Source organism: Gastrolobium bilobum, unplaced genomic scaffold (genome assembly GCF_033153095.1).
Source record: "Gastrolobium bilobum isolate Gb01-03AN ecotype WA unplaced genomic scaffold, APGP_CSIRO_Gbil_v1 utg68678, whole genome shotgun sequence".
NCBI classification, from domain to species: domain Eukaryota; kingdom Viridiplantae; phylum Streptophyta; class Magnoliopsida; order Fabales; family Fabaceae; genus Gastrolobium; species Gastrolobium bilobum.
In genome coordinates this window covers 21,860-48,464 of record NW_026898565.1, presented here as the reverse complement: position 1 = coordinate 48,464, position 26,605 = coordinate 21,860, and the positions used below count along the sequence as shown (strand labels likewise).

The following is a 26,605-nucleotide window of genomic DNA, read 5'->3' as shown; positions in this document are numbered from 1 at the left end:
AGTAGGTTTTTGACAAATTATAATATAGGTAATGTTAAATATTGCTAAAGAGATAAGTAATAATCTTAGTAATTACGTTTAAAAAATAAAAGACTAAAATAAAAATTTAAAAAAACTCGTAAACATTGCAGATGTTATTTTTATCATTTCTTCCCTTCTTTTATATTTATTTATATATATATATATATATATATAGAGGAGAGATATTTTAACTATCAAAATTTTCTACTACCAACTTACTACATATCTAATCACCATTAGATTAACATTTTCTCTCTTCAAAAACTTTTTAACATTCTCTCTCTTTGATTCAATGGTGATGTGATGGGTAGTAAGTTAGTACTGAGAGTTTTTTTTTTTTTTTTGTAAATAGTACTGAGAGTTTTTGGTAGTTAGAATATCCTTACTTATATATGTATGGGGTAAACATTTCTACAGTCACTTTAGATAAGGTTATCTACAGCTACTATTTATAATTATGTTCTCCCGGGAGAAAATAGTTATAACATTAAAGTTGTTTTTTTCTCTCTTCACGTCAGCAAACAAGTTCTGAAAAGTAACTGAGGAGAGAGAAAAAAACAATTTTAATGTTATAACTATGTTCTTCCGGGAGAACATAGTTATAAATAGTAGCTGTAGATAACCTTATCTAAAGTGTCTGTAAAAATATTTTTTCATATATATATATATATATATATATAAGTAGGATCCTTTGACACCGGTGTCAAATTTAAAGTTTGACACCTCATCTGAGAGCCGTTAGATCAAAAAAGATTAATGGTGTCACATGCTTACAAATCAGAGTCGTTGATCTTTTTTGATCTAACGGCTCTCAGATAAGGTGTCAAACTTTAAATTTGACACCGGTGTCAAAGGATCTGCCTCTATATATATATATACGTGTATGTGTTGTTGGGCCAACTTGGTTTTAAACGGGTTCTGTAACGTAAAACTGTTAAATGATATATAAAATTGTTTTATCTCTACCTAATAACTTAAATTTTTGAATTATTTAATCTTTGAGATGAAAGTAGCTTTCATGACCAACTCTTACCAACTCAATTTTTCAAAAATTAAAAAATTATGCACAAAGTACAATAGGTCTACATTGTCTGTTCTTCAAAACAAATATCTTTTATATCACAGAGCTTGTTTAAAGCATTAAATCTTTCCTAAACCTTATCTTAAGATTTTTTATTTTTTATTTTTTTGTGAGACTAAAATCCATCTCTATGAGCTTGCGGATAAACTATGAGTGAAGTTAATTATGTTTAGCTGATATACTATCAATATTGCAGTATTGGACAGCCTTCTGTCAGCTAGCAAAGCAAAATAAAGAAACTAGCTCTGTGAAGTTATATATATGCTATCCTGGCACACTCCAGAAACAGGCCAACACAATTTAGGGCAAATTGGGCTATCCTTTTCAAGTTCTGTATTAAGCAAATCCATGTCTCTCAGGATGCATACAATTTAAGATGAAGTTTAGTTTCTTTTCTCTGAAATTCGAAATTACATGTACAAGTTAGTAGTTTCCTATAAAGAAAGGCAAAGTTCCAAGCTTGAATACCAAAAAGCAATAATGACATAGATCAATATAACATGTAGCAACTGCTGCCAAGCAACATTTGGAAATCTTGTTATTTTTTTGTTTAAAAAATATTTCCCTTGTTAGAAGGTTGAAGGCTTACACAGATCTAGATATGCTACTGAGCATCTTTGTACATAACTATGTTTTTTTGGTAGATCGTACATAACTATTTAAATTCAAGCATATAACTATATCATTTATGGCACCCTATATACACAATATATATAAATGGGGTAAGTGGGACAAAATTAAAAAACAAAGATGCAATATAAAAATGAAAAGAAGTTAATAAGGTGGGTCCTCCTTGAGAAAACTTGATTCATTTATGAATCTGAAAACACATTGATTACCACCCACGAAATGTATGAGAAACACATTACTACTCTTTAGGCCTAAACCTTAATTTCATCCCTCTCTCTCTCTCTTTCTCTCTCTCTCTTTTTCTAACTATATTTGGCCTTCGCCTCTCACGCTGACGAGAAAAGAGATATTTGGGGCTTTTTGGTGATTGCATGCGCATTCACTCTTGAGAAGGATGTTGGAGGCCAAAGTGAGTCCCACAGGCTTGATTCTCTATTAGATTTCTATGCCCCATTTTACATGTCATGTCCTTATCCCATTTCCTTTGAACGTTGGAGGCTATATTCGGTGCATCTCTCTTTCACTCATGATTTAATTACCTACGTATGTTTGTCGGGTGATGTAACTGATGTTAACATATTACACTAACAATAATAATAATAATAATAATAAATATTTGTAGTGGTGATCTCGGTTATTGATTTTTTTTTTTTGAAACTTATCCTAATTATTTTTTTAAGGGAATCAGAACCCCTCGGTATCCCCACGGGTTCGACTCTTTGAGCCGTCTATGAGACTAATCCAGAGTTCGCCTTCTATGAGACTAATCCAGAATTCGAATGCGAGTCCAAGAATTACGGTACTTATGCCCCTCCCCAGATGGTGTTGACGGAATTCCATCGGTTATTGATTTCAATAATTCACTTAAATATTACACTTTATTAAATGAGTCGAGTTATATTTATAAATTTTTATAAATTACAATATATATTATATGGAGTATAACTATTTAAGTGTGTATTTTTCAAAATACATAGTATAGTTTATAAACAAAAAATTTATAAATATAACATACTTCTTATTAAATTATACTAATTAATTAATTATTAAATTCTAAATAAATTATAGTCGTTAGATAGACAAAAATTAATAATTTCAATGAAAAGTAAAACGAGTTTTACACTGAAATTAAAAGATCACGCCTCATATTTGTATATCAATATCAATTTCCTTGTATCATTGTATTTTTGAATGATAAAATAATAAAATAAAATAAAACATACATTTCAATGTTGGAATATTATGATGTGTAAATTTCATTGCCCAGTACAAAATCCCTTTGACGAAAAAACCAATATGCTGTCACACACAAGTTCATTATTTTTTAAAATTAATACACTACTCAAAATGCAAGGATTAACTCTTTAGACGATAATCTAATAGCTCTGCAATATATATGGGAAAATTGTTTATCCTTTTAAATGACACAACTTATATCATTTCACTCTTACAAAGAGATGAGACCCACACCTTTATTTTTTTTGTCCACTCTCTTCCTTTATTTATCTCTTTCTCTCACTTAAAATGATACAACTTTACATCCTTTAAATGGACACATATTTTTTCACACACACATATATATATATATATATATATATATATATATATGAGATTATATTTTCTTATGTAACAAGAGATATGTTATCTCATGTTGCATTCACAATTTTATGTGGGTCTCATTGCACGGAAAAAGAAAAGAAAAATTAAAGTGGAACTCATACCTTTTTGAGTGGGTAGGAGAGACTTATTGTCTCGTGTGACATGAGGTTAATATTTTCTTATTGTCTCATGTGACATGAGGTTAATATTTTCCTATATATATATATATATATATATATATATATATATATATAGACACACACACAAACACACTAAAGTTTCGTGTTTTAAATTTCAAAAAGTATGTATGATTTGGTTTATCGAAGGAGGATATATTACTATTTTATTTTACACGTTTATAATTCTATGTTCAACACAATAAAATGCATGGTTCACTAGAAGGGCGTGCATGCCTGTGTTCTTGTGTAGAAACTATAATTGAGTTTATAGTTGAGTACTATCCAGTATAGAGATTGGTAAATCAGAGAAACCATCAACCTACAAGGATAAGATACAAGGATATAATTTTTGTAAATGGTGGAAATAACTTAGAAATATAGGATCCTCTTTGATCCTTATAAAAAATATTGGACACAAAGCAAACAATTTTTTGAATCATTTTAATAGCAACAACAATACTGAACGTTGGCCGTGCTAGTTTATGGCTCGTCAGCAATAATGAAACTACCAATGGTAGTTGAGAAAATGCAGTCTGACATAATTCACAATAAAGTGAGCTAAGGAACACCCTAGAACCCAGAGAAAATGATGCATCCATTTGTTTTATATTGTCTTATATATATGGTTGCTATTATTCAGTAGATTTTTCATCCTTTTTTATTGAACCAATAATCATTGTATTAGAGTAGCATTAATTTGTTAGGATCCTGATTGTAACTATCACGGTTTGTTACCTTGTATATTAAAATAGATTAGCTTGATTTATGCTTTCTGTTCCTTAGTTTTAGCTGATTTCCTGATGTAAATAGATTAGCTTGATTTATGCTTTCTGTTCCTTAAGTTTAGCTGATTTCCTGATGTAACCAATTGTAAATCTTGGTCTATATAATAGACCCAATTTGATATATCATCAAGCTGCGAATGACAGCAACTTCTGTTATGGTATCAGAGCCTGGTTATTTTGTTACTCTTGGACATTCTCCTATTTCTTGGAAAACCAAGAAGCAAAACACAATATCCCGCTCCTCTGCTGAAGCTGAATACCGTGCCATGGCAGCTGCGACTTCTGAGCTTATTTGGTTAAAGTCTTTTCTCAGCTCTCTTGATATTCCTCATGCAGCCCCTATGCAACTGTTTTGTGACAGTCAGTCTGCTATTCATATTGCTTCTAATCCAGTGTTCCATGAGCGTACCAAGCATATCGAGTTAGATTGCCATTTTGTTCGGGACTATCTTCTCAGCAAGACTATTTCTACTCAACATATCCCCACTAGTTCTCAACCCGCAGATATTATGACCAAAGCACTTGGATCCAAACAATTCGATTTTTTGACTTCCAAGTTGGGCATCTCCTCCCTCCATGCTCCACCTTGAGGGGGAGTATTAGAGTAGCATTAATTTGTTAGGATCCTGATTGTAACTATCACGGTTTGTTACCTTGTATATTAAAATAGATTAGCTTGATTTATGCTTTCTGTTCCTTAGTTTTAGCTGATTTCCTGATGTAAATAGATTAGCTTGATTTATGCTTTCTGTTCCTTAAGTTTAGCTGATTTCCTGATGTAACCAATTGTAAATCTTGGTCTATATAATAGACCCAATTTGATATATCATCAAGCTGCGAATGACAGCAACTTCTGTTACATTGATTCAACGAACTTATTTTACTTAATCAGAGTTCTCCAATTCAAGTCATAGGAATGAAAAAATGATTTTAGAAGAGTCATTCCTAATAATGAGTCCGATAATAATACCGGATTACTTGGGTAAATAAATTAATTGGCGAATATATATAAAAATAAAAATAAAATGCCTGTCATTTCATGTGCAACCATAATCCTCATTTCACGGACTATTTTTCATAATACTTTGGTGTTAAAAAAAAATGGAACAGTGTGGGTGTGGACCTCTTTTTTTCCAAAATTGGTAGCATGTTTCTTACTTCAAAACCATCCTGCAAAGATGGCATAAATGTGGCCTTCTTAGGTGCAAAAAAACAAAGGTGTACGTTACAGCATAATAATCTCCTTGAATGCTATTGCTGGCACATCATTGCCCGGTCCTTCATACAAAGCCAAAAAGTTGAATTACCTGTCTCTTTTCATGATAGTGATTAGTGACTACTAGCACGATGTATTGCAGTGAGTGTTTGCCGTTTTGTGCTTTTAAATTTGCCCCACATGTATCCATGGGATCGAATGATTCAAACATATGGCAACTTGCACTATTCCCATCTCTTCCTTTGTTTCCTCGATACACTTTTTTACGGAGGAATGGATTATCTCTTCTGTTAAAATTTTATATGCTCTGTGAAATTTTTATGTCCCTCTCTTTTTTTATTAATGATAATTATATCTTAATTATTTAATGCATGTGTAGAAAAAAAATATAAAAGATTTTCATAACCAAATTATGTGAAATTTTAACGCGAAAGAATTTATTCTCTTCATACACCTTTCTCTTTTTCGGATAATTAAGGTGTACATGACAACTATTCTGTTTCCTGACACTGTTTCTGAAAAGAAACAATTTTTTTCTATTTCTATGCCTTGGAACAGTTTCTAAGAAAAAAAAATGTTTGATAACATATTTTATTTTTATTTCGAGAAAGAGAATTGTGTTTGATAACACAATAAATAATAGATAAAAAATCATTCTTATTAAGCATAAAAAAAATTTGGATCATCACTTTCCTTTTCATATGGAGTGGTGGTGGTGGTGGCGGCAATGGTAATGGTGATGGTTGTAGTAGTGGCGTTGTGGTGGTGATGGTGGTGGCCGTAGTAGTGGTGGCAATGGTGATGGCATGATAGCGGCGACGGTGATAGTGGTGACGGCGGCGGTGGTGGTGACGGTAGTGACTATGACAATGGTGGTGGTGATGGTGGCGGTGGTGGTGGTGATGATGGTGATGGTGATGGTGGCGGTGGTGATAGCAATGGTCGCAGCGATAGCGGCGACAGCGATGGCGGTAGTCGTGGTAGTGGTGGCAGTGGCTACGATGAAGGTGGTGGTGGTGGTGGTACGACAATGGTGGCGGTGGTCTTGTCAGGATGGTGTAGCGATGGTGATGATGGTAGTGGTGGAGAGTAATTGAGAGAGATAAGTGTTTCTCATTTTGTGCCCGAGAGCAGAAAAGCAAAAAAAAAAATTATTCTTTTTTCTGTTGCCCAGCACAAAAATTAAACCGGTTCATCCTGGGAACAAAAAAATAAATTGATTTTACCAAATGAGTTTTCTATCCATTTCTGTTCCCGGGAGCAGAAATTAAAAAAAAAAAAATTGATTCCGAAAAGGTTGTCCTGCCACCCTTAATGTCTCAGGTTTACCCCCAACCTCCCTTGTTTCTATCATTTTTTCTTTTTTCTTTTGCTGCGAAAGAATGCATAAGTACACAATCTTTAACATGATCTTATGAAAAATGGGGTAATGATAACATGATTTTAAAAAGAGTTTTATTAATTTCATGCAATAGGAAAGAAGCATTTTTATGTTATAGACACAATCATATGTAAAATTCACCCATTTATAAAATAAAATAAAAAAACATGAAAATTAATATATGTGTAAAAGAGAAAAATACTCTTTAACAACACATGAGAGTATATTTTTTTAAAAATAAACCTGAACGGGAAAATATACTCTCATGTTGTTGAAGGGTTTTTTTTCTCCTACACATACATTGATTTCCGTGTTGCTTTTTTTTTTTTTTTTAGTGGATAGGTTTCACATATAATTATTTTTATAGCACGAGATTAATAAAACCTATTGTTGAATTTGTTCAACCTATAAAACTAGAGGAGCTATGGACAGGTGAAAAACCACCTCTTTCTCAGTCTAAGCAAGGTAAGAAATGGCTTGTTCCTTTCGAAGTTTTTTTTTTTTTTGGTACATACCTTTCATAGCTTATATATATGGGATAGGATCCGTTTACAAACTTTTTTTGCAAATTATATTAAGTACGACCGGTCGTACACTGCATAATTAAAGTATGACCGGTCGTACTTAGTGTAGTTTGTAAACAAAAAAGTTTATAAATATAACCTGCCTATATATATATATATATATATATATATATATATTAAGACTTGTATGTATAATATTGGCTTTATGCCTATAGTATACTTGAATATTTTTATTTATTGTCTAATGTAAAACTTCAGAACACTGATAATTCTTTTTTTACTTTAATGCATGTAACATTTGTTAGGTAGTTTTTATTTAGCCTTCATATTGTTTTTCTTTTATCTTTCGGGACATATAATTAATATGATCCTTTTATGCTAATTTAAAATTTCTCCTAACTTGAAATCTAATAAATTTATGTTAAGTTTTTACTTAGAATATCATAATATTATCAATATATTTCTATTTATCACCGGTTCAATTACAATTCAACAACTACCAGAACAATGAACTGTGATGCAGTGCCTTCATCCGCTCAATGACCTGATTTTAAAAACATTAATTTAAGCTGATTAAGCTCCAAGAGAAGCCTCGGATAAGACCATAAAATATTCATTCTAGACTTAATACATTGCTGTTGAATGTTGATCATTTATGTAACAGCGTCCAAAATTCCAGTCCTAGAAAACTGTTGCACAGTGATTATAACTTATTCAATGAAGCCTAGAAACAGTGCTGTGGAATGCAGATATAAAGCCATTCAGGATTCTACTTGGCCTTCGCTTTTTAGTTTGTAATTGCTGAGAAATTCGGTTTGAGTAGCTTCATAATAAAAAGTCATTAACCATCGAGAGAAGCTAAGACTGAGGATATAATATGCAGAGATCCAGTGATGACAATAATACCCTTGTCATTCCCTCTTCTGATGAGAATATTATTAGCAGTTCTCAAACAACTCTTCAAAGACGACTCAGTAGCCAGTATGGTCTTACCATCACCCAAATTGCTTGCAGAGCTTACTGGCTGATCCTTTAATAATTCACTGTATTCTGCCATTCCATCGTGAATAATCCCAACACCAAGCTCTTCAGAAGCTTTAATCCAAGAATCTCTCAACAAAGAAGCTGGAGTTGTTCGAGTTACACCTCCAGCAATAGCAGCTTCAGTCAAAAGAACAGTCTCCACATGCAGCCCTTAACAAATGCAGTAGCATATTTAATTTAGACCCGTCATTACACACTACTTTAATAGGCTTAACTAGATATTGCATTTTAGAATATTATGTAAGAACCAAGATAAACAACTTGAAACAGCATCGATAACCAGCAATCAATTGGAAATGACATGCCAAAAAACCTCTAGGTTATTGGGTAAATCATTTTACCAATAATGGCATTATAAGCATGCACAAGAATTTAGAGGTCTGAAGGAATCAAACCAATTTGATATCTTATGCCCTTGTCCAATTAATAAACCTCAAGAGTCACATGGCGACAACACTGACCATTGTGCCAAGGCTCCCCTTCTATTTTAACATGATATTTTGATTAAATTATTATATCAAAATAGCAGACTATACCTGACAGAATCTCTCTAGCAAAACCCACATGGTCTTTGTCACTTGCCATTGCAACAACAAAAGTCAATCGAGCCTTGGGAAATGCCATCATTATTGTATTCATCAGTGCTTTGGCAGATTCTTTGGTGTGGGCTACAGCATACATCCACACAACTAATCAAAACTTTTGTTCTGATGTATTTGTGGCACCAAGCCAGAAAATTCTTAGCTCTTCCCTCAATACCGTTAAAAATTAGAGTCGAGCAAGACTACATGAAAAATTAAGGATGTGTCCAGTCTGGAATAGAAAATTATATAAATTTCGAGTCTTTTTTTCTCCAAAAAGTTCATGTGGTTTTTCTAGAAATTTTCCAGAACCAATTAAGCCCAACTTTTTTTAAAAATTCAAGTCACCAGTTAATCACATGGTAATAAAAAGAAAAGTCAAAATAGTCAACCTCCATCCAGTAATATTGTTGCTCCAGTAAGTCCTAATACCTCAGCTTCTTCAGATGTTAGAAATTGACTCCTTCCAAGGAGATATGTATGCTCTAAACCAGACCTAATAGATTCATCAGAAATTCTCCATCCTAATTATCCAATAAACAAGGAGAAAATGAAGGGGAAGTCACATCACCAAAAAGAAAAAAAATAAAGTTAATATAAATCAATGCAAAGTCTTTGATTTGATTTGTCATGGTCGTAATGAGAAAGAGAATGGACCAAAGGGAAAAACTATAAAACAACTACATTAGAGCAGTAAAAAAAAAAAATTGATGTTATGTCTGCGCAAACTCGCAAGATGCAATATACCACATAACCCACTCAAGTATTCATTCGAAGGTTTGGCAGCGATGAAGGACGTTTAACTTTCACAGAAACCTTTACTAGAAGTAATCCACAAATCTGAACCTCAAGTAACTTCTGAACTTGAATAGGAATTCAATTCAACTAAGTATAGAAAAGGCACACATTTAGAGTAAGGCCAGGCAAAAGGTAGAAAAGTAGTACCTAAATTACGAAGACAGAGTGCCAAACAAGTAGCAGTTGCTGCATTTTGAAGTTGGTGACCACCAGGCATTTGCAGCTTCACATCAAGTAACTTACAGGACTACATGAATAGCTATAATCATAAGTTGCTCATAAAACTTTTCCATGATCAACAATGAAAACGTAGTAGACAGAAAACCTGTTAAAGTAGCATACCAAGGTGGTAGAGAAATGGGGTGCACAAATTCTTTAAACATTCAGAAGTTGTAATACAACATAAGACATATGATACCATGACACACAAAGCAACATTGCAAACAAATAGGGGCAAAACAATTAGGACCTCACACAGAGCAGAAATATGAGAATGTACAATACTACAATTAAGAGTTCAAAATCAAGAGTTTTTTTACTAGGCTATACTTTTAGACTCCCTACTTTTGTAATACATAATCATATTCTGGTCACAATAAAAGCTGTTATGCTAAACCAATATCAACACGTTATCTTTAGCAACATTGTAATCAAATGGGAGCAAAAGAATCAGGTCCTCGCACAGAGAAAAATGATGAGAATGTACGATACTACAATCAGAGTTCAAAAGTGTGTTATTTACTAGGTTATACTACTATACTCCCTACTTTTGTAATACATAATCATATTCTTGTCAACTATTACTCACAATAAAACTAGTGCTAAACCATTATCAACGCACGTTATCTAAAGCAACATTGCAAACAAATGGGAGCAAAATAATTAGGGTCTCACACAGGAAAAAGATGAGAACGTACAATACTACACTTAGATATGACTCACAATTCAAAACTTAGCTTTATAATTGTGACATTAAATCTTACGATTCAATACAATTCACGATTTAAAAATTAGCTTGGCGATTCATGATTTGAATTGCGATTTGATAACCTTATTATTCACAACAAAATTTGTTATGCTAAATCATTACCAACACATATGGTGCTTGATTGTGTCAGGTTTAAAGAATGTTAACTGCAAAATTGCAAACCATGTCTATAAGATGCATCCTAAGCAATCAGAGCCCACAGGTAATCAAAAGCAGCCAGCTCCAACATATGTCCCCAGACACTGCATTATCTAAACAAACACTGAAAGCTAAAGAATACAAGTTCATACCAGTTTCAAATCTTCCACAACTTGTATCACAATATCACAAATTTGACAAGGCCTGCCATTGCGTATGCTGAAACTTTTTACAGTACATTTATTCCCTGTATCACATGCTGACACTACAGGTGAATCCATGGTTACTGCTTTATCTCGAATGATGTGCTCAATATGAGGGAGAAATGGCCCACCCAACACCAACTGAAATGAATTTTTTTAGTCAGCAAAAATTAAAGGAAAAAATGGAGTCACTATTGGAGTAATAACATTTTAAAGAACAGAGTTATGTACCAAAAGTCCCAAACCCAACCAAAAATAAATAATTCATTTTTACTTTTTTTTCCCTAATTTGATGATGAAACTTCACAATATGTTTATACATTAACAAGGATAAATCAATATAAGAAATGACCACCTTCATCCCGAAAAGAACAAAGTTTTATAGATGTCATAGCACGACATGCATGTTTTCACACTTAGCTAACATTTTAGAATATCTTTGTCTAAGAAAAGGTTACTTGACTCTAGATTAACAGCAAACAAAAAGAATATCTCACATCAACCATAATTTGGCTGGCCTGTTTTAAATTAGAAAATGCTAGAATAACACAAGCAAAACATATGATAGTTCTTGAAAATAGAGGTCACATCCTCTCTTGCTAGTTTGAATACAATATGATTTTTCTGATTAAACATTGAGTAATGGCTTTAAGACTAGATAATACCGGTGCAGCTAATACTGTATCTTGTCATGTATATAAGAATTGGATCAACGTTTGTCAATTTACTCAAAAAATTTGTAGTTATAAAATGTACTAATGTCCGTGAGAAATGGACTATACCTTGTCCATTTCAGTAAAGCACATTAATATGCAAATGAGATCAACAGAGAGAAACACCTAACTGGGCGGCCTTGTTTTATGATTCCTGCCTTTGCCATTGCAATAGTTTCCAAAGAACCCCCAAGAGCTGCCAAATGTTCTTCACCTACAGTGGTTATGACTGATGCAGCAAGTCCAGAGCTGGAGATAATATTTGTTGCATCTCGTGCGCCCCCTAACCCAGCCTATAGAATTTAATAAAAATAAAGATAATATAGTTTAGGCCATCTTGCAATTTTTGGATTTAAATGTGAATAAGAAAAGGCCAAATATTAACAACAACAACCACCAAGCCCCGACCACTAGGCGAGGCTGGTAAAAGTTAATATCAACTTAAGGTTCTTTTGGGGGAGGTAAAGAATCATCATATATCAAATTTGGATAAAGCAGTTGTTGGATGGAGTGAAATAGATGATTAACCTCAATAACAGCAATGTCAATGTTCTCATCAGCAAATAGGATGAATGCCATCGTAGTGAAAACCTGGAATGTTTCCACAAGTGATTGAAGTTACCAAATACAAAAGTTTGTGAATTGCACAATTTCTGATACATGAAATAGCCATATAACAAGAAAGTAAACAAATAAAAAATATCCACCCGGATTTTAATAGAATATTAGAATGCTATGAAAGTGTAAGCAGAAATATCTAAATAATGAAACATTAACTTCATTAATTTTTATTGTAATAATGCTGACCAATAACAAGAAAGAAATGGAACAGTACCCAAAAGAACAATCAGGGGAGCTAAGGCAATCAGTTAAACTGAATACGCAAAGTCCCAAACTCTCAATTGATTATGTTAGAATATACGAAAATATCTCATAATATCTTGATAGAGGGCGAGCCTTGGAGAGCGATAAGGTTACACCTTATGATTGGAAGGTCACGGATTCAAGTCTCGGAAATAATTTCTTTGCAAAAATGCAAGGGTAAGATTGCATACAATCGACCTTCACCCCTACTTTCGCAAGTCAAGGAGTCTTGTGCACTGGGATTTGTCCTTTTTAATGTCTTGATTGTATCTTAGAGTAATTTAGAGTATCTTAGATTATCTCTTAGGATTGGTTTCCATATATTTATAAGTATTTCATTATTTGTTTCTTTGTTTAATTAGGATCAAGAGTCTTCTATACTATTAGTATAAACTTTCTAATCAGAGCTTAATCTTTTAATTTTTGTATTGCATCATAACACATCATTACACACCATATACAAATATTATATTCAACTATTCATAGTTTGTTCTCTCTCTTTTTTCATTTTCTACCTAAATCTCTATAATTTCAATTGATCCATGGACTCTAACCAAAACAACTCCTTATGATAGCACAACAATTTCTTGACAAAATTCAGACGTTGATGAGATTCAATATTCAATACCTCAAAATGGCTTATGCAACCATTTTCCTCTTTCATTGCTTGGTCAAGATCCTGCTTGATCCTATGAAAAAGATTGTTCAACAATTTCGCCGAGACAGGATCCCCAAATCTTCCTAGTAAAATGCGTTCCCTGATAGTCCGGATATGTGGACTGCTTGAGAAAAATAAAGCCTGTCATCAATGATGTACAAATTGTAAAGAAGCTATTGTAGCAAACGAAATAGCAAGTAGCAACAGTTACACAAAAGCAAAACCTAGTTCAATGATGAAGAAACTTTACCTAGTATAACAACCAACAGAATAACCTTCTGCCCTCAGAATATTAGATATAAAAGCTGCTGTTGATCCCTTTCCCTTTGTCCCAGCAATATGAACAGCCTACAATTGGAGTAAGCCAGAATTTAAACAACTATTATTGCTTACTTCAACTGCATAAGAGTGAGTGAAAGTACTACAAAAATACAAAATGCCCTTGTGACCCAGAACATGCTCATTTTAACTTCAAGGGTTAAAATCGTATGAAAAAATTGTTAGAGAGAGAAATCACAAACCTTGAATTTGGAGTGAGGATTACCAAAACGCTCCATCAGGCGTTTCATTCTACCAAGATCGAACCCCTCTTGAGAATCGGTGCCTGCCCCTCTGGGCACTCCTGATTTCTCATAATTTTTGAGGGAATCAATGTAGTTCAGTAAGTCTTTCATTTCTGGGTCCTCATGGTGCGAACAGAGGGTTCGTGTGGAACCCATTTGCCTTGTGATTCCTCTATGTATCGAGGAAATTAATGTTCTGCTATGGAGAAGCACGAGGTTTCCACTGGGAAGCGCCAGCATAGTTCACCTAGCTGTTAAAATTCTTAATTTCAGTCACAAAATAAAATAAGAGATTCCTTGCTCTGTTATTTGGACTGCTTGGTATTTACCCAAGGTACTGATGCAGATTTTCTTTTTAAGATTGATTTTTGTCTTTCTTAATTACAGATTTTGTATTAAGTTCAAAAATAAAATGTCAAAAATTAATTCATTTGGATTTAAAAAAATAAATTGAACTATGACAACTTATATGATATAAAATTTTCATATGATTCTATACTAAATATGAAAGAGTTTTTTCTTTATTAATCTCGTACTAAAAAATTCAAAATAAGAAAATAAGAAAAACAATAGAATAAATAATAAAAGATAATTATAAAGATTATTAAAAGTTTATCACGACCCAAATTCAAGTCATGACTTGCCCACATATTATTATTAAATGAAAACAGATCCACTTACCACTAGAAAAGTTTACCATTATTACAATCAATTTTATTATTGTTGATTTTCGCCAATTTAACAGCGATTAAATTGATTGTAAAAATGATAAATGTTTTTGGTGATAAGTGAATTCGTCCCTTAAATGGGAACGATTTCACTTACCATCGGAAATAGCTTGACAAGTCTAACTATCACAGTGATATATTTAGCAATAATAAACCAAATCAAAATATATATAAGGTTTATCAAGTTATAACGCTTGTTTGTAGAAATAATGGAACAACTCTAGAATATAATAAACGTTCAAATTACATAATAATAATTGGATTTAATGTTTCCTCTATTGAATGAGATAAATTTATCTCCTATATCTACATAAAAGTGTGTGAGATTTATATTTTCTTTTTCTCTCTTCTCCTCGCAGTGGTCCTACGTAGAATTTATCCCTTACAATAAGAGAAATATTAAATACATAATAATTTATTATTTAAGTTTTTGTCCACACAAACAAAATGTCACACTCACCACTAGAAAATAATAAGATTTTCTCAATCGAATCGAGTGAGTGAACTCAAAAGTTATCTCATTGTTTTATCTATAAATAGATAACCACAATTTGGGTGAGTTGCAATGCGACCTAGTGAGCAAATAAAAAAAACTATAACAAGTAGAACTTGGCAACATATAAAAATATATTTAATCAAAAGTGTAAAGATAAAAAGTAAACTTCCATATCCGAATCAGTTTATATAAACAAATCAAAAACTAATACTTTATTAAAATTACATATATTTAAATAGGGGTATACTTAGACAGAACTGTAATATATTAATCCCAGGCTTCCCACTTGTAATTATAATGTGATCACAATATTAGGTTCCTCACTTTAAAATATAATCATAATAATGGAAGGCTCCCCGCTTTAATAATTCAACAATAGGCTCGTCTTTACACAAGTCATAGTGCATCAAGGTTGAAGGCATTTGGTACTAGAGAAATTCTTTTGGATCCTGAAATCACGATTACTTGAAATATGATTAGAATAAAAAGTGTCTGGTATTTTACGAAAAAAGTGTTTAGTAGGACAAAATATTACTGAGAATATTAGTTAACTTTTCTGAAGGGATGTTTGGTTGAAAAATAAAATATTACTGGGAATATGATGAAATTTGACAAAAGTACCTTTGTTAAGAATAACTTTTATTGAAGACGATTGGGCACAGTAAATTTCAACCATTTGAGAACCTTGGAGTTTAGAAGATTAAAGAATATGGCAGAACAGAAACAGAACCTGCGAACAATGCTCTATTCCATGTCAACATGAACCAAAAATAAAAAATAAAAAATCCATCAAAGCCATCATCAAGAAATTACAAGAAAGAAAACAAGTAGAACAATTTAAAAAACCAAGAAAACAATGAATTTAAAAACAAAGGGTCATAATATGGTATATACCTGGGTGGTGGTACCCAGAGAGACCAATGCAATATGTTGCTGTGTTCTCTCTAGTGAAGAGAAGCAGAACAAGTATTACAAAAATGTTCTCTTGAGGGTAATTTAGTCTAAGAAATGGCACGTGAAGAAACCAAGACCTGGGAACTAACAATTACCATGTTTTAAATGATAATTGGAATCCACAATCGGTAGTGTAAAATGGTTGCCAGGGAATAAATTATACCCAGTCAAGTTTTATGTTTTTCTTCTACCAAATGTGGAAATAAATCATTCTCACTTCCACTTTTCAGGACATCCAAGAAATTACTCCATACCAAACAGCCCCTTAGTGTTGTTAGCCGACAGTGTTCTGTTGAAGACATTCCCCCAAAATATAATATATGCATTTCATAAAGCAAAATCAACCATAGACATAACTATTGTAAATCAATTCATTAATATTGCAATGTTTCTTAAATATTCAAATACAAAATTACAAACAAATTTTAATGTTTATCATGTTGTAGGAGATAAATTTATCTTCTATACACACATAAAAATGTGTGGGACCTAGGGGTGATAAACGAGTCAGGGGCCTTTGGCTCGGTTCGTGAAGGCCTGAGCTTACATACTTGATATTGGTTGTTGGAACCAGGTTTGGACTTGTATAAAAGCTAATTTAGTAAAAAGACCTCGTGCTTCAATTCCAAAGCTCGGCCTTGGAGCCTCTCAGGCTGGCCTAGTATACTAATTTTTATTTTTATTTATATTTTTTATACTATTTGTAATAGCCCTCTCTCCCCTCTCAATCTATTTCACCCCTATTTTATTAGTTAAACAGACTTTTTGAATGATTTTGTTATATATTATGCTCTTTGGATATAAATTGAATTTATAAATATTTATGGAATTACTAGTGTTGTTGATTGTATATTCTGTTTGGATAAATTTTTGTCTTATTTTTTTTAACAGACTAACAGGCTAAATCAGGCTTTTATTTTTTGTAAATAAGACAGGCCACAGGCCGATAATTATATTCGTAACAGGTAACATGCTTGATAAGACCGACACATTTAAACACATGCTTAGCCTTTTAAGACCAAAGCTCGGCTCGGTTCGACCCGTTAACACCCCTGGTGGGACCCATATGAGGAGAAGAAAAAGAATGATAAAATATGGATCCCACATACTTTTATATATATGTAGGAAATAAAATTATATCCTCCAACATTTTATTCCAAAACCTATTAGCATTACAAAATTTTGGAGTAAAACTCCGGAAGGTCGTAACTCTTGACTCGGGTGTCCGAATCATGTGCTTTTTTTTATTCCATAAAACTTTTCGAGAGTTACGCGTTGAGAAATTTCTGTAGAATCTTTTCTACACATGTACTCGAGTATATAGCGTGGAACAACAAATACTCAACTAGTTGGGTCATATATTCAATTATAAATTCATAACACTTGATTTACTCGAGTATAAGATTCTGTACTCGAATATGTTGTGCGGTCAACGATCAAATAGGGACAAATAGATGAAATATATATTATTATTTTTGGTACAAAAGAGGGGCTAGGCCCCAAACTCAAGAAAAAAAACAAAAGAAACAATAAAGGAAAAACATAGAAAGCTTAAGGAAATAGAACATAAAAATAAGGAGAAAAGGTTCTTAAGATCTGGCTAAGGAGATGAAAAAAGAAGATAGGCCATAGTTGTTGTTGAATGCCTCTTTGGCTTGCCAATCCGCACATTATTACAAGCTCTAGGCACATGAGATATAGAAACATTCCAAATCTCTATCAAGTAAAACTCGAATCTTAGTTACTAATGGAAACTTTTGAGTATCATTACTAGGTAAGAGAATTAATCACTAAGGCTGCGCATGACAACCATTCTGATTCCTGGCATTTTTTCTGAAAAGAAATGATTCTTTTCTATTTGTGTGTCTTGGAACAATTCTGAGAATCAGAATTACGTTTGTTAACATATTTTATTTTTATTCCGAAAATCAGAATTACGTTTGATAACACATTTTATTTTTATTCTGAGAATCAGAATTATGTTTGATAACACAATAAAAATCTATTTCTTTACTTTTGTTTATAGATTTCATCAACTGTATAAAATAGCAAATGATAATAGATTGTAACTGAAATGCCAAATTTTATATTTAAAAAAATTATCTAAAAATTTATAATATTTTATTATATAGTTTTTTTTTTACGACAAATGCTAATATATAGTTTTAACTATTATTTTTCAATCATCTTCACAACTCATATTTTTTTTGTTTCTCATTCCCTTGACCATTATATTTTTTAATATCATATTATTACCTTAATATTAATGATACCTTAAAAGTTACCTTAATGTGGACGTCCCATAAAGATGCATCCTCGGTTGTAGCAGTTTTCAAAACAGTGTTCCAACCAAAACCAGATATGCTTAGTAATTTCTTGAAACTTGAATATTTTTGTCTAAGTTTATTCATCTTGTTTTTCAGTTGATTTAGTGTGTAATCAAGCGTTGTTTGTTTTGTAAATTCATCTTTAATGCTTTTCCATGTTTTTTTTTTTTTTTTTTTGATAACATTTTCCATGCTTTCTTACTTAAGGTAGAGGTTGTTCTATTCCCTTTTTTTACTTCCTCTACCAGCAAATTAACAAAAAGATGTGTGTTTTTATTAGTCCATTTTGCTACGAACCCTTCGGATGCCATACTCCTTGCTGATAACATGTCAGAAAATAAATCATAACACCAAAAATTAGAAATGCACATATCCATCCTGGTGAATAATGTAACCAGTCAGAAAGGCAAAGATTGTTGTCACTATTCTGCTGTTGGCAAGTTATGTTAAGAACCTGAACATTTGTACACAAACAATCCACTAGAGTTTTCAAAGGGCTAAAGAAATACAAAGTTCAACATTTTTATGATTTGTATGCCTAATATCACAGATACTTGAATTATGGTTGCATCTGTAATTCCTCTATCAAAATAATATGATTGAGGTCCCACTATGTGACAGTAAGATAAACCGAAGGCTTCAAAAGTGGCATGGAAAAGAAGCATAACCATAACAAGTTTGATTGTTGGTGGAAAACAGAGCAAGCATAAGTGATTGAAAAGTACTCATCAATGTTATGACCAAAGAAAATGGATATTCATTACCACAAAAAAAAAGTATTTATAATATCATGCTTTCTCACTAATCTTGCATACGATTACATGGTTGTAGGCCCACGCTGCAAAAAAAAGGAAGTCAACAACTCAAACCAAACAATAAGAGTTTTGTCATGCATTTCTTTCATGGAGATCCTTTGACAACATTGTGATGTTGCCCCATGGTGTCAAACTAAAAATAAAATACTCACGAAAGAAAAATGTGCATCTTGGTATGTGTCTGAAATTAAGGGGTTAGTGCATACTTATCCTGATTAATTTTATCTTAAAGAACTATTGGAACCTAAAACTGATACAGGTACGTGATGCCATAGACCCATAGACTGATACGCATATACAAAAATAAATGCAATTAGGAAAAAAAAAAAAAATCCTCTTTCAACGCTAACACTTGAAAATTTCCAGAACAGAGTCCATACACCAAACATGCTTAAGCCCTTTATCCACTGCAATGAAAACAGCCACGGAGGAGGTTATGCGTGTGGCTCACATCAAATTGCATATTTCGAATACTTAATAACTTATTCTTCTTATTGTTATACTTTCTACCCAATTGAATTGATACTAACAGAGTTAGATGCATTGCAACTTAATTTTTTATTATCTATTGCAATCTTCTTTTTTTATTATAAAAATTCTTAGTGGATAGAGTTCAGAAATCTACAGCAATGAATACAAACGGTTGCTGTAATCGAAAATTCTTAGTGTATGTGCGCTTTATCCAATACAACCTCAAAGCGAACATTTGGAATTAAAAAACAAAAAAAACGAGATAAACCCTAAAAATTGGTCAGAATACCCGAATAGAGGTGAGTAATTCAACAAATATAATCAGCAAGAACAGCTAGACCATCAAATAAATGGGAGAATAAAAAGGAATCAGAATCAACATTCACAGGAGACCATGAAAGTAGAATAACGTACCGAATCGCACGATAATATGATGGCCCAGACTACCAGCTAAAGCGACCTCACTCTGAATATTCGAATCGTATATGGTTGAAAGCAGTGATGGGGTGTGAGCGGGTACCGAGTGGTGAGAGTCTCAGACAAAACTGATTCTCTTTTTGTGCTTGAAACAGAAGCAGAAAATTTTTGATTTTTTTTTGTTTTCTCGCATAAAAAAATTGATTTATTCCGAAAACAAAAAAATAAATCGATTTTATCAAATGCAATTCTCATCTATTTTTGTTACCGAAAAGAAAAATTAAAAAAAGAAAAATTATTCTGGAAAGATTGTATACCTTAAAAAGGAATCATTTTCTAGTACAATCTTCCTCCAACCTTTGTTCCTGGCAAAAGGTAAACCATGAAATATTTTGATATTAGGGTAAAGTGATATTTCTTTATGTAATTATGGGCACAATAGTCAAATAACAGAGAATTTAAAACAAAGTTTAGAGTTGGCATAATTCACGTTATTTGCTCACCTAAGTATTGATGAGAGAAGATAAAAGTCAAGATTATCAATTAAGAGGATGGTTTTATTGTCAAACTATTTTTTTTAATATATTTACAAATTACATCATGTCTTATAAATAAGATTTCATTCAAGAGTATTTTACCAGTAAAATATAATGTAATTTGTAAGAGTTTATAAATAAAAATTATAAATATAATTTCCTAGCAATTAATATAAAAATTTTGAACTTGCTAACAATTTCTTGCCAATAATAATAGTTTAAGTCCTAACTCTTCTTATGCATATATGATCTATATGAAGTATGTGCTCGTCAACGTTTTTTTTCTTAGATCGGAGTGAACAATCTAACCTATTCTTCAATTTTCTTAGGGTATGTTTATGCACAGTATAGGATAAGGCAAACACTTTTCTTGAATATGCGAATCTGTTGGGAGTGACACGTGGCGAAAATACACCGACATAGGAAATACTTTCCCACACACTCGTAATTTTTATTTTTTGTTTTTGAAAACCCAGATTTTCTTTTCTTTTTTATTTGTCTTTTATAAAATGAACGTTGCTAGTAGAGTAGCTATAACCTAAAATTAGAATTTACCTTTACTCAATTCACACGCCAATGCTTCTGTTATGGAATGCTTTTACTCTACAGAATCTCCAAACACCCACGCATTACAGAGACAGCGCCTTTCAAATTTGCGATCTTTTCTGCTCTTTCTCTCCATTCTAACGTAAGTTCACGGCAGTTTTTGTTTTGTTGCATTTTGTTTATGTGATTCTCTTTTCCGTTTCTCCTGTCTGGTAAGCGAGAAAATTGAACCCATGTGGCAAAGTTGATAAATCATTATAACTATTATTTTTGGTTAATGTAGCTTAAATTCGTGTAATTTACAAGCATAGGTGAAGAAAACAGTGACATTAGTTTGAAAAGAGTAGAGTTGGAACTCAGAACGTTATTTTCTTTGTTTGTCTCTATGTTTTACTGATGTGCACCATTTTCTAATTACAACTTCAGAAGAAGAAAAAGAATAAGGGAGAAAGTAAATTGAACCCCAAAATTAGGGGAAAAGAGAGAAAGGGGTTTAAGTAGAAAGGAGGAAGTTTAGGACTGAGAAAATGAATTTGGCTAAATTAAGTGTAAATAAACAGTGTGATTTGCTGTTAATTGCACGTGTTCTTTGTAGATTGTTAAATTTTGCATCTTTTTGTTCCTTCCACCCCTTTAACACTTCTTCTTTATCCAGCAGAAATTTTCATTAGCTTTCTTTCTCTATTTTTTTTTTTCACAATTTTTCAATTTTTTAAATTGCTGTTCTTTCTAATTTTTGTTAAATTTTAAATGCAGAGTTTATGCGACAGGAATTTAATGTGAGGTTCTCTGAGGTGAAAATAAATTGTGTGGCATTAAACTCTTGGGTTTGATGGAGATAAATATAGCAAAAGAAGTGAAAGAAGAGAAAGAAATGTTAAACCTTAATGCTGTTAGCAATTATGTGTCAGAAAATTGTCGGTGTAATGAATTGGAAGAGAGAAGCAAGAAAGCTGAAGTGTGGTGTGCAGAGTTAGAATTTGAGCTTCAAAAGAAAAAGGATCACTGTGAAGCACTTGAGGCTAAAGTTAAGGCACTGGAGAGAGAAAAGTTTGCAATTGAAGATGAGCTGAAAGTTTTGAGGATGTCGAGTGAAGGACTTAAAAGGCATGAAGAAGTTAGTAGTGGAAAAGAGAGAGCGATAAAAACAATTGTTGATTTGACAGAGAATAATGAGGCTGTTCAGCTAATGATTGAGAACAAAGTTTTGGAATGTGAGAAGAAAAGGGCTGAGAGTGAGACAGAGATCTGGAAAGACAAGTACAAGAAATTGGAATCATGGGCCTTACAATTGGGGATGGGAAGGGGTAGTCATTATCATGAAGAAAATGGAAATAAGCAAGAAAATAAGCGGATAAGAACTGAAGGAAATTTGCATCTTCATACAAGCTTTGACTTCCAGCAGAATCAAGAGAAAGTAGGAGATTTAGGGAATGTAGTTTCTTCTCGTATTTCTCCCTTTAAAGAAGCTGGATATATGCAATCAGCAGGTAATACCTTGGCTATATGATGGAGCTAGAGCTTTTATTTATTTAATTAATTTTTTTTTTGTAAATTGCTTTGAATTTCTGTAATCAAATGTTTTACATAAATACAATCCTTATTTAAAGAGGTGGGTGGGATTTACCAATATTTTATGATCTACTTATTTATTTTCTGCATTCTAGAACATACAATTAAATCAATTCTCCTTGTGTCAGGATTAGCTTATTATGTTTTGTTAAATTTTAATTATCAGAGTGTTAAATTATGTGTCTCCACCTGGTAATTTGATATATGTAAAAATAAAAGTATATTTATCTTGATGTTATCCAAGCCAACTCTTCTGTTAGCTATTTCTTCAATGTGACTGTCTTGTCGAAACTCAACAGTGTGTGATCCACCTTATTCCTAAAGTGAAAATGATATGAATAAGGAGACAACACCTAGTGATCCATTGCAATTGCCAAATGGGCCAATCACAAGATCAAGGGCCAAGAAGTTTAAAGAAGCTCTTAGTGGGTTGATCATGCAAATATGGGCTAATCATGAAGAAATCAAGTCCAAATTTATTCATAATCTGAATTTAGTTAATGTCATCAATGCAAGGGAGGTTGAGTGGAATGAGTAGCAATTTTCAATGTCATTAATGCTTAGTGGGGCTGATAGTATTTTCAATGTTATTAATGCTTAGTGGGTTTGATTCACATTTCCAATGTCATTAATGTTTAGTGGGCTGATTAGAGTCTTTTCCTTTTTCCAAGTTGTCAATTTTAAATTAGTGTCTTTTTATTTGTTAGTCTTTTCTTATTCTTGGAGGGATGTTCCAAGTATAAATACGGATGATACAACTCTTGTGATCAGACTTTGAAGTTATAATATAGTAGAGAGGTTTCTTCTCTTTGGTTCTTATCTAGAACTCTGAACTTATCAAGAAACTTGTTCTTGTGGCGTTCAAACCAGACTTATCACTCACCTTCTTCTTTCTCGAGTGTGGCGTCTTTATCCTTCTTATACCTTTGGTTCTTATCTTCCATAGATAACGGGTCAAGGTTCTTTATTTTTTGTTTAAAATTTCTGATTGTAAAAACGATCTTAACTAAATTGGTCTTGGGTCTCACTATTCTTGGTGAGGTTCATATCAGAAAATGCTTCTTTGTCTTCCTTTGTAGTTCTTGTTATAATGGTATATTTTTTGTGCTTTTTGCATCATGGTAACATTTGTCAGGAATAAGAAAAATAGGTTCATGTTTGGCCAACTTATCACTTGGTTGAAAATTTTATGTGGTCTCTAACATTGTCTCTTCATATATCCATATCTGTGGGGCTGTAGCAGGCACACCTTCTAATGGCATATTTCAAAGAAGTCCCATCTTACATTCTACAGTGCAACCTGGCAGGAAAGTTATAAAACAGTTGAAATTCGAAACTGAAGAGAGTCCCAGCAAAAAGATGGCTCCATCTACACCCTTTGGTGCAAAATCTGCTTCAGTCCATGTAATTGATATCATTGATAGTGACGATGAACCTAATATTACTCAGAACCCAGTACCAGATAGTCTGGGTGGTGGAAGCATTTCTGTTTCAACATGTTTTGCAGCAGAACAAGGAAAAAAGTCAAAGAACTCTGACAGCAGTTGTGCCCAAAAGAAGGAAATTTTGGATTTTAGCGAAGATATCTTATTTGTTGCAACTCCTAAAAGGAAACGAACTTGTAATGTTGTTACAAGTGAGTCTGAAAGTGATGATGATGATAATATGCCAATTTGTAAACTTAAAAGGATGCATATTCAGGGAGTAAGTGCTGACCAAGTCAGACCTGACTTGAATAGTTCACTGACTGCTAATATTTCAGAGGATGACAAGGTCACTCACACTGTAAAAACTAGGCGCCGTCTACTGCCTCTGAGAAAATGTGTAAGCAAAAGTCAGGATGATAAAACATCTTCATGTAGGCCTCATAAGGCCAAGCATCAACAAAGTATTCCAACAAATGATGATGCTGATAATGATGAATCAGAAAAGGATTTATCATACAGTGAGGGAGAAAACATGAGTGATTTTATTGTTGATGATTCTGATGTATCTAATTGTGAAGACACGTCTAGCAAGTCACAAGATGTAGCTAATGGTGATGCGAACTCTGACTCTAGTAACTCACAGGATGTACAAGATAGTGACATGGATTCAGATTCACAGGATGTATCAGATGGGGACATGGACTTTGGTAAGATATTATCGAAAATTAAGAGGAGCAAAACCAACAAAATGAAGTGGGAATTTGAGGCTGACATGCTTGCAGCTTTTGGAAAGGATCTGGAATTGTGTATGAAGGCTGTGTGTGCTCTTTATCAACAGCAAACTTCTGAGGAACAGACCAGCAGGGGAACATTGTACAACAACCAGCGTGGATTCAGCAAGTTTGATGCTAAGAGGTAGGAACAAAAGAGAATAATGTATACAACAGGGTTCTTGCACTGTGTTAATTACCCGAGTTTACTTCAACAGTGACCTTGACGTAAGGAGTTCAGTTTGAATTCGTTACTTATTGTTGTCTCTCTTTTAGTCTTTTTATTTAGCTGTATCGCTTTATGCTCTCTGCGTACGAAAGGAAGCTTTAAAAATTCTTACTTTTCTTTATAAATGGGTTGCACCCCTTTTGGTTTATTAAGTAAATGTTCTTTAGAAAATGTGTTATGGCTTCTCAATATGTGGTTAACAGTTTTTTTATTTGCAAAATTTGCTTCTGAACTGAGTGGAGCTTCTGGCGATTATGTGTTTTGAACTTGGATAGGATGAATTATTTGCATTCTGATATTTATTTTTTCCTTGCCATCTTTGATGCAAAGCCTGAAAGCGTGTAGCCATCACATGCCATCGATTTAACACTATTTTAGATAGATTTTCCGCGCTGGTTAAGCAAGTTGATTATGAATTGTGACGCCTGTTCAATATACCATTTTTTTGCTCTGGATACTACACAATTTTATGAATTCTAGGCACGTCCATGCTATTCCTTTGATTGCATCTTTGTGTCTTCTGTCAGTTTCATATGTTTTCTAACTGAAATTTCAATTTTACAGAGGCAGTACTTTGGCCGAGTTCCTCACTGATGGAGATCCTCGTGGTGGTTTAAAGAAGTCTGTCAAGGAGTTGCAAGCATATGACCCCAAAGCAGTTGAACTGTGCAGATCACTAGCCATTCACTACTCAAAGCAACTATTTGAGATTTACAAGAACAAAGAGGATCCTTCTTTTCCTTGACCAGAGCAGCAACAGGATCCTTCTCAAAAGTGTGAAGAAATGGAAGTATGTGTATCAATTTGAACAAAACGTTAGCAGCTCTTTTCTTCTTTTCTTTTTGTTAGTTTCAGAATATGTATATGTACTACTGTGCTTACATGTGCTATCATTATGATGCCTAATTTCTTACAAGAAGAAATTGTTGTCACGGCTTGTATTTAGGATAGGCGTGTACTATATATATGATAATTGATAACACATTATTAATTAGAAGTTAAAAAACTCATATTGTGTGTCAAAATTAAATTCATTTACTTATTCTACATTTCTACCATTTTAAACAATTTATAAACATGTAAATCGGTCGGAGATACTGTCACTTCTATTAAGGATTAATTCGGAAAATTAAAATAACAAAAATTTTGGTACCAGATTGATTATTCACCAACACCTCAAAAATATAATGACTCTTGTGGGATTTGTAATTTCCTGATTCTTTTTCACCAATAAGCCTGGCAATGGAGTATATGTACTTGTCATACCCAATCAATTGGGATAAATACTATGATGGGTTTGATTACTCTAATACAATTTGTATGTGCCCTTCCCATAAAGTATGTCTCATTC

At 32.8% G+C, this 26,605-nt stretch overlaps 2 protein-coding genes across 2 annotated transcripts; one reads left to right on the top strand and one right to left on the bottom strand.

Annotated features, from left to right (window-relative positions):
- Positions 1-7,893: 7,893 nt before the first annotated feature.
- On the bottom strand, positions 7,894-20,465 carry LOC133317422 (dihydrofolate synthetase-like). The gene is made up of 12 exons (XM_061519285.1): positions 20,172-20,465; positions 15,812-15,920; positions 13,925-14,217; positions 13,654-13,751; positions 13,374-13,524; positions 12,410-12,472; positions 12,013-12,174; positions 11,118-11,309; positions 9,987-10,086; positions 9,434-9,565; positions 8,997-9,128; positions 7,894-8,610 (listed from the first exon to the last, which is right to left on the bottom strand). The coding sequence occupies exons 3-12, from the start codon at positions 14,204-14,206 to the stop codon at positions 8,258-8,260; spliced, it is 1,665 nt and encodes a 554-aa protein (XP_061375269.1). The 5' UTR covers positions 14,207-14,217; positions 15,812-15,920; positions 20,172-20,465; the 3' UTR covers positions 7,894-8,257.
- A 793-nt stretch (positions 20,466-21,258) lies between these two features.
- On the top strand, positions 21,259-26,204 carry LOC133317424 (uncharacterized). Its single transcript, XM_061519287.1, has 4 exons — positions 21,259-21,398; positions 22,013-22,746; positions 24,072-25,170; positions 25,819-26,204. Exons 2-4 carry the CDS (start codon positions 22,089-22,091, stop codon positions 25,997-25,999), a joined length of 1,938 nt encoding a protein of 645 aa, XP_061375271.1. The 5' UTR covers positions 21,259-21,398; positions 22,013-22,088; the 3' UTR covers positions 26,000-26,204.
- Positions 26,205-26,605: the final 401 nt, after the last annotated feature.